This window comes from Rhea americana, unplaced genomic scaffold, assembly GCF_003343005.1.
Source record: "Rhea americana isolate MKP2758 unplaced genomic scaffold, rheAme1 scaffold_42, whole genome shotgun sequence".
NCBI lineage: Eukaryota > Metazoa > Chordata > Aves > Rheiformes > Rheidae > Rhea > Rhea americana.
The window spans coordinates 6281864-6289782 of NW_028186557.1; the positions used below are offsets into that span (position 1 = coordinate 6281864).

At 65.8% G+C, this 7919-nt stretch overlaps 2 protein-coding genes across 2 annotated transcripts in view; one reads left to right on the forward strand and one right to left on the reverse strand.

Moving 5' to 3' along the window:
* PYGL (glycogen phosphorylase L) overlaps positions 1 to 6391 on the forward strand; it is a 10361-nt gene extending 3970 nt beyond the window's left edge. Inside the window, exons 6-21 of the mRNA XM_085314985.1 lie at positions 18 to 149; positions 448 to 559; positions 647 to 729; positions 819 to 962; positions 1042 to 1134; positions 1671 to 1817; positions 2466 to 2629; positions 2839 to 2953; positions 3228 to 3329; positions 3404 to 3551; positions 3661 to 3719; positions 4026 to 4167; positions 5008 to 5215; positions 5296 to 5430; positions 5645 to 5711; positions 5822 to 6391. Coding sequence (XP_085171111.1) covers positions 18 to 149; positions 448 to 559; positions 647 to 729; positions 819 to 962; positions 1042 to 1134; positions 1671 to 1817; positions 2466 to 2629; positions 2839 to 2953; positions 3228 to 3329; positions 3404 to 3551; positions 3661 to 3719; positions 4026 to 4167; positions 5008 to 5215; positions 5296 to 5430; positions 5645 to 5711; positions 5822 to 5998 — 2028 coding nt within the window. The 3' untranslated portion in view covers positions 5999 to 6391. The remainder of the gene's footprint in view (positions 1 to 17; positions 150 to 447; positions 560 to 646; positions 730 to 818; positions 963 to 1041; positions 1135 to 1670; positions 1818 to 2465; positions 2630 to 2838; positions 2954 to 3227; positions 3330 to 3403; positions 3552 to 3660; positions 3720 to 4025; positions 4168 to 5007; positions 5216 to 5295; positions 5431 to 5644; positions 5712 to 5821) is intronic.
* ABHD12B (abhydrolase domain containing 12B) overlaps positions 6229 to 7919 on the reverse strand; it is a 2961-nt gene continuing 1270 nt past the window's right edge. The window contains exons 2-8 of the mRNA XM_085314986.1: positions 7734 to 7914; positions 7608 to 7648; positions 7412 to 7491; positions 7199 to 7281; positions 6690 to 6768; positions 6471 to 6595; positions 6229 to 6351 (exon numbers count right to left, since the gene is read on the reverse strand). Coding sequence (XP_085171112.1) covers positions 6330 to 6351; positions 6471 to 6595; positions 6690 to 6768; positions 7199 to 7281; positions 7412 to 7491; positions 7608 to 7648; positions 7734 to 7914 — 611 coding nt within the window. The 3' untranslated portion in view covers positions 6229 to 6329. The remainder of the gene's footprint in view (positions 6352 to 6470; positions 6596 to 6689; positions 6769 to 7198; positions 7282 to 7411; positions 7492 to 7607; positions 7649 to 7733; positions 7915 to 7919) is intronic.

The window sequence follows — 7919 nt, forward strand, 5'->3', positions numbered from 1 at the left end:
GGTGCTCCCGGCGGCAGGTGGAGGAGGCCGACGACTGGCTGCGGCACGGCAACCCCTGGGAGAAAGCGCGTCCCGAGTACATGCTGCCCGTGCACTTCTACGGCAGGGTGGAGCACGGCCCCGGCGGCGCCAAGTGGGTCGACACGCAGGTAGGGGCCGGCGCCGCTTCTCGCCGTGCTCGCCTGCAACCCGCTCCCGCTTGTAACCTGCTCCCGCTTGCAACCTGCTCCCGTGCTCACTTGCAACCCGCTCCCGCTTGCAACCCACTCCCGCGCTCGCTTGCAACCCGCTCCCGCTTGCAACCCGCTCCCGCGCTCGCTTGCGACCCGCTCCTGCATTCCCGTGCTCGCCGGCTCGGGCGCGTGGGAAGGCTGCGGCGGCGGCGCTGGCTCTGCCCCCGCGGGAACGCTGCCGGCCGGCCCGCGCTGCCCTCCCCGTGCGTCCCAGGTGGTGCTGGCTCTGCCCTACGACACCCCCGTGCCCGGGTACATGAACAACACCGTCAACACGATGCGGCTGTGGTCGGCGCGGGCGCCCAACGACTTCAACCTCCGCGACTGTGAGTGGCGCCGGGGGCCGGAGGGGGCCAGGGCGCTCCGCGGGCCGGCGGCGGCCGCRCCGACGCCCTCCCGCTCCTCTTCCTCAGTCAACGTCGGAGATTACATCCAGGCCGTGCTGGACAGGAACCTGGCGGAAAACATCTCGCGCGTGCTCTACCCCAACGACAACGTGAGTCGCGGCGCTCCCGGAGCGGGAGCCGCCCGTCTCGGGCCGCTGGGTTTTGCCAGCGGGACGTTCAACCCGCCTCTCGCCTGCAGTTCTTCGAGGGCAAGGAGCTGCGGCTGAAGCAGGAGTACTTCGTGGTGGCTGCCACCCTCCAGGACATCATCCGCCGCTTCAAAGCCTCCAAATTCGGGAGCACGGAGAGCGTCCGGACCGTCTTCGATTCCTTCCCTGAGCAGGTCGGCGGCGCCCCGCGCGCGGCCGGCTCCGCTGCGGCGCGAAGCCTGCGGCCCGGGCGCTCACCCGCGCTCTCCGCAGGTCGCCATCCAGCTCAACGACACGCACCCCGCCATGGCGATCCCGGAGCTCATGAGGATTTTTGTGGATATTGAAAAGCTGCCTTGGAACAAGGTTTGGAGGAGAGTTAGCCGGGCTTTCGGGCCGACRCCGACGCCGGGCGCCGCGTCCTCGCAGCCGCGCGGTCCGAGCGTTCCCTCCGCGGCCCCCGGGAGCGGCAGGGCTCCGGCGAAGGCCCCTGGGCAGCCGGCAGCCCTGCTGCCGTTTGCAGAGCTGGCGCGAAGGCAGCCAGGAGACACCGAGCTTGCGGGTGGCTGAAGAGCAGCAGCATGCAGCACCCATGGGTAACCCCGCGCTCCCTCCTGTGAGCAGAGCGGGAGCTGGGGAACCAGTGTTGTAGCTGCTACTGGCCCGTAGAGTGATTTGGAGCAGCTGAGGTTGGGTTTAGCCGGTATCGACTTGGGCACACACCTCCTTTTCTGCAAAGAAATGAGTCACGYGCCCTGCAGGACCAAGCCTGCTCCAAGTGCCCCGGCTCGAGGGGGCTGAGCCTGAGCAACGCCGGCGGCTGGGCAAAGCCACCTCCAGCACGGTGGCCTCCAGCACGGTCTCTCCCCGTGCCGCTGACCGCTCGCTCTCCCGAACGGCAGGCCTGGGACATCACCAAGCAGACGTTCGCCTACACGAACCACACGGTGCTTCCCGAAGCCCTGGAGCGCTGGCCGGTGGACCTGATGGAGAAGCTGCTCCCCAGACACCTGCAGATCATCTACGAGATCAACCAGTGGCACCTGGACGTAAGTGCCCTGGCGCTGCGCAGGAGCCCGCTCCGGCAGGGTGACGGGGACAGTGCGCGTTGCCCAAGGCTGAGTGTGGTGGACAGACTGGACCCAGGCTGGTTTGTGGCTGGAGGGTGCTGGTGGCTATTCCAAGGAGTGCAGGAAGCAGGCAAGGTGGTGGGAAGTCCTCCCTGCCGGTGTGTTCCCGTCCTGCAGCTAGCGGCTGTYTCGAAGGACTTGGCCCGTCGACAAGTCCTGGAGATGCAGCCCCTTGGGAGAYGGGAGCAGCTCTGGGGACGGAGGGGCGCAGTCGTCCCGCAGCGTCTCCCAGACCCAAGCACCCCACTGTTGATCTGGGGTGGGATGGATCGTCCTGCGATTCCCTGCCTGACCTTCACCTGGTGCAAGCCTCCCCATGGGACCCTTGTCCATGGGATGGCAGGGAAACGTCAGGGCAAGTCCTGCTGCTCCGAAGCCCACGTCCTCGTCTTCTGGCCTTGCGCGCTAGCAGACGGGTCCTTCGCTCACCTCCAGGGCTGGGTCCAGCTCTCCAGCCCTCACTCCGAGCTGGGATCAGGCATCGGGCTGTGGCCTGAGCGTTGTTAGCAAACAGACGGATCTTGGCGCCGGCAGTGCTGACCGCCTGGCCCGTCTGGCACCCCACAGCGCATCGTGGCCCTCTTCCCCAACGACGTCGAGCGGCTGCGGAGGATGTCCCTCATAGAGGAAGGAGGCACCAAGAGGATCAACATGGCCCATCTCTGCATCGTCGGCTCCCACGCCGTCAACGGCGTGGCCAAGATCCACTCAGAAATAGTCAAGACCCAAGTGTGAGCAGGGCACGGGGAAGGCCGCGGGGTGGGAGGAGACGATGGCATGAGGTCCCCTACGCTGGGCCAGGGCTGGAGATCCGAGCGGGAAGGGGCCGGGCTTTGAGCTGGAGCCTGACGTCGCGTTCCTCGCCGTGGAGGAAGGCGTTTCAGCCGTTTCTGGCCCCGTGGGCGCAGCAACGTAAAGCAATCACCCTCTGCACTCTCAGCTTCAAGGACTTTGCTGAGCTGGAGCCGGAGAAGTTTCAGAACAAGACCAACGGCATCACCCCGCGGCGCTGGCTGCTGCTCTGCAACCCGGGGCTGGCAGAGCTCATCGCGGAGGTACCCGCCTCGGGGAGGCTGGGGAGGGTCCGTGGGCCGCCTTCGCAGAGGGGCTGACTCCGAAAGGAGCCCGCGCCCGTGCCGCCGAGTCTTGGCGYGAGCATTTAGGTCTCTCAAATGGCCGAACCCGGTTCACGTCTCCTCCGAGTGCTTTCCCACCACCTCCAAATTGCTGATGTAGAAGGCGCCGGCTGCGGCGGATCAGAGCGGCGCGCCGGGCGACCGCGGCTGCCCGGGTCCTCGCGCTCAGCGCCGGCCCGGGCTCTTCTTGCAGAAAATAGGGGAGGACTACGTGAAGGACCTGAGCCAGCTCACCAAGCTGCACGCGTTTGTGAACGACGACGTCTTCATCCGGGAGGTGTCCAAAGTGAAGCAGGTGAGGGGTGCGGGGTGGCGCGGGGTGGCGCGGGCCGGGCCGTGCGGATCCTAACGCGCCGCCTCCCTCGCCAGGAGAACAAGGTGAAGTTCGCGCTCTTCCTCGAGAAGGAGTACAAGGTGAAGATCAACCCCTCGTCCATGTTCGACGTGCACGTCAAGCGGATCCACGAGTACAAGCGGCAGCTGATGAACTGCCTGCACATCATCACCATGTACAACCGTAAGCTGCGCCGTATGCCTGGAGGGGACGGGCTGCCCCGGGGGTGCACGAGCCCCCTTGGAGCTGTAGTTAAGACAGCAGGTGACACCAGCGCTTCCCTCTTCCCCAGGCATCCGGAGGGACCCTGCGAAGCTCTTTGTGCCCAGGACAGTCATCATTGGAGGCAAAGTAAGTCAGATGGGGAATTCAGGCACTTTGGAGGAAGCCCACGGAGATGTCCTAAGGGAGACGTCCTTCTGGGGATGTATGCCTTAAGCCCACCTGGGAAATGCTGGGGCAGCACTTGGTGGCTTCAGCCCGGGTGAGAGCCTATTGCCTGGAGCTGTACAAGCCCCAAAAGGTTTTGTGCTGGCAGGTGGGTGGGCCGGGCAGAAGGTGCAACGTGTGGTTGCATGGGCGGTGGGAGCAGGACCAAGCAGTCCCAACCCAGACACATGGAAGCAAGGGGGTCCTCAGGAAAAGCTTTTCTCCTAGGCTGCCCCAGGCTATYACATGGCTAAGATGATCATCAGGCTCATTAACGCTGTGGCACACGTGGTGAACAACGACCCTGTGGTGGGAAGCAAGCTGAAGGTCATCTTCTTGGAGAACTACAGAGTCTCGCTGGCAGAGAAAGGTAGCGCGCCCTGGGGTGGTGTCTGGGGAGAAGGCATCAGCCTCGCAGCCGCTCCCCAGCACAGCTCGGCGCTTCAGCGTTATAAAGCAGCGGCTCTAATGTCGTTCAGCRCAGCTCTCAGCATTGGGTTTGGGTTTGTTTGTGCAAATTTTGCTCCGCATGAGTATATACCAAGCAGCCGGGGAGCAGATGCCTCGCTCGGAGGAGCTGGAGCTATGGATGTGATCTGCTTTAACTTGGCCCAACGAGCTGGCATTAGCACTCGGCCTTTTCCGCCTTGTTTAAAACCAAACCAAGGCTCCTGCATGGGTTGTTGCCCCAGAGCTGTAACGTCATCGGGCACGTTGAGGAAGCTAAAATGTCTCGTGCTATCTGGGGGCCGCATCTCCCTGGGCAGAGAGGCAGAGGTGGATCAGAAGGTAGAGCTGAAATAATAGAACCATCCTAAAGCCGATCGTGTTTCAGACCCACAGAGAGGAGCGATCTCTTATCAGAGACCTCCTAGCAGAGCTTCAGATCATACAAGGACATCCCCTCGCAACTAGCAGGAGTTGCAGGTCGCCCGGCTAAATCGATAAAGCTTCAAATTCACCTTTTCTGGGAGCGTTTATTGCTTTGTCTGGTGGACCTAGCAGGGAGCTCCCCGTGGCACCCCTCAGCCCACAGCAGCCGCCGGGCAGCACGAGCCCCCAAGGGCAGTTGGCCACCGCCGTGGCCGGCGTTGCAGAAGGGCGCTGCCGGCAGCGTCGCCGAGGCTGGGCCCGTGGCCAGGCTGCTCCCAACACTGCTGTGATCCAGCACCGATGACCACAAACCCCTTTCCGTGTGTTTTCTTGGCAGTGATTCCTGCCACAGACCTGTCCGAGCAGATCTCCACGGCGGGCACCGAAGCGTCGGGTACGGGCAACATGAAATTCATGCTCAACGGGGCGCTCACCATTGGCACCATGGACGGAGCCAACGTGGAAATGGCCGAGGAGGCCGGAGAGGAGAACTTGTTCATCTTCGGCATGAGGGTGGAGGACGTCGCGGAGCTGGACCGCAAGGGGTGAGGGCAGGGGACGCGGGCGCCGGAGCCGCCGCCGGGCCCGCCGGGGCGTGGAGGTCCGACGGTGTCCTTGCCCCCAGGTACAACGCCCAGGAGTACTACGAGAAGCTCCCCGAGCTCAAGCAGGCCATCGACCAGATCAAGAGCGGCTTCTTCTCGCCCAAGGAGCCCGAGCTCTTCAGAGACGTGGTGAACATGCTGTTCCACCACGACCGGTGAGGCTCGGTCCCTCTGGCCCCAGGGCAGGTCTCTCCGTCGCGTTCCCAGCCCCCGGCAGCCAAAGCCCCCGCCGAGCACGGCCCCGGGCGGTTCCTGCCTTGGGGGCTTGACGCGTTCGCGCTGGGCAGAGCGTGGCCCAAGCGCCCGAGCCGGCGTCCGCCCCCCGCGCGCGGCCGCTGCCCCTAGCCCGCCCTTGCTTTGCCGCGGCAGGTTTAAAGTTTTTGCGGATTACGAGGCTTACGTCAAATGCCAGGAGAAGGTCAGCGAGCTCTACGTGGTGAGTGCGGGGCCGGGGCGTACCGCGGCGCGGGGGGCGACGGGCCGGGGCTCGGCGCGGCGCGGCGCGTGCTGACCCGCGCCGGGGCCCCCCCCGCCGCCGCCTCGCAGGACGCCAAGGAGTGGACCAGGACGGTCATCAGGAACATCGCCTCCTCGGGCAAGTTCTCCAGCGACAGGACCATCAAGGAGTACGCCCGGGACATCTGGGGCGTGGAGCCGTCGGACCTGAAGATCCCGCCGCCCAACGCGCCCCGCGACGGCGCCGAGGACCAGGCCGCCGCGTAGCCCCCGGCCGCTCTCCTGTCGCCGCCGGCTTTTCTAAGGGGGGGGGGAGGATTTTTCTTTTTTTTTCTCTTTTTTTTTTGTTCTTTTTTATTAACTCGCACGGGGCACAGAAAGCGAAACCGTTCCAACGCCCGGCTCGCGCCCGGCCCCAGCTCGTGGTGGGCCGGACGGGAGCAACCCGCAGCGGCACCCCCAAGGCAGCAGGTGGGTTGGAAAGTCTCGCGATAGGGTTTTTTTTCCCCCCCCCTTTTTTTTTTTATTACATCCCCGGAGGAGGTTCTGCGCCGCGGCGAGTCCTGGGGGAGGCGGCGCGTTCGCTCTGCCCGTGGCGTCACTCGATGTTCAAGAAGTCTCTGCAACAAGACGGAATAAACCTAACGCTTGCTCACCGCCGGCCGCCGCCTGCTCCCTGCCCGCGGCGCGGCGGGGCGGGGCGGGGCCGGGCCGGGCCGGGCCGGGCCGCGGCGCCTACTTGACGAGGCCGGGCAGCTCCGGGTTGGAGGAGATGTAGTCGTGGCCCAGGCCCAGCTCCGCGGGGAAGGTGACGAACTTCACCTTGCTCTCGTCGGCGTAGGCGCCGCGCGCGGCCTCGAAGAGCTGCCGGGGAGGAGGCGGCCGGGTCGGCGGGGGCGGCCGCCGGCCCAGACCCAAACCCCCCCTCGCCAGCCTTCCCGGCRGCGCCGGCGCTGACCTTGCGGCCCAGCTGCGGGGGCAGGACGGCGTCGTCCTCGGCGTGCAGGATGAGCAGCGGGCAGGACAGCAACTTCACACTGTGGGGGGCGGCAAGCGTGGTGCCGGGCGCCGGCCCGACACACAACCTCCACCACCTCCATCACCACCATCAACACCACCACCACCTCCACCACCATCACCTCCATCACCACCACCTCCACCACCACCTCCACCACTACCACCACCTCCACCACCTCCATCACCACCACCACCTCTGCCACCTCCACCACCAACACCACCACCACCTCCGCCACCATCAACACCTCCACCACCTCCATCACCACCACCTCCACCACCAACTCCACCACTACCACCACCTCCATCACCATCACCACCTCCACTGCCACTACCTCCACCTCCACCACCACCAACACCATCACAACCTCCACCACCACCACCATCAACACCACCTCCACCACCACCACCTCCACCACCTCTGTGAGCAAGCATGGCCGCCCAGGCACTCACTTCTCGTCGCTGCGGAAGAACATGTCACCCAGAGCCATCGAATCCAGGATGAGGTACTCGAAGCCCGGGAAGCGGCGGTAAATCTGTGGCAGGCAGCAAAGCTAGCGGCCGAGCCCGGGGCAAACCCAGGGGCTTGCAGTGGCACCTGCCCCCCTCCTCCTCCTCCTCCTCCYCCYGCAGCCCCGGGCCCYGGCCCAGCRGGTCGCTCCTCACCTTGGTGATGGGGATGTGGGCGGCCGCGTCGCGGATGTTGGTGTAGGGCGACTCCAAGACCACAGCGTCAACCTGGAGCCCTGGCAGCRGGGCAGCCGCGGGGAGGGCAGGCGGGGGGCACGGCCTCAGCCGGGGAGCCCCCATCCCCGCCGCCCGCCTCGCTCCGGGGGCCGCCGGCGCCGGCACCAGACCTTACCTCTGTCCTCCTGCAGCTTCCTGGCGGCGTTGGTTGCTATCCTGCAAAAATAATAATAGCGATGATGATGGTAATACGGAGGCGGCAGCAGGTGCCGGGTCCGCCGGCGCGCGGCGCCGCACCGACCCGGTGCCCAAGGAGTGTCCCCAGAAGATGACGGCGCTGGTGCCGCTCCGCGCTTTCACCCAGTCGTAGAGGGCCAGCACGTCGGTGGTGAAGCCGCTCTCGGTGGGGTGGCCGCCGGAGTCCCCGTAGCCTGCGGGACGCGGCGCCGGCGTCACCGCCCGGCGCGAGCGGTGGGGTCGGGGCGGC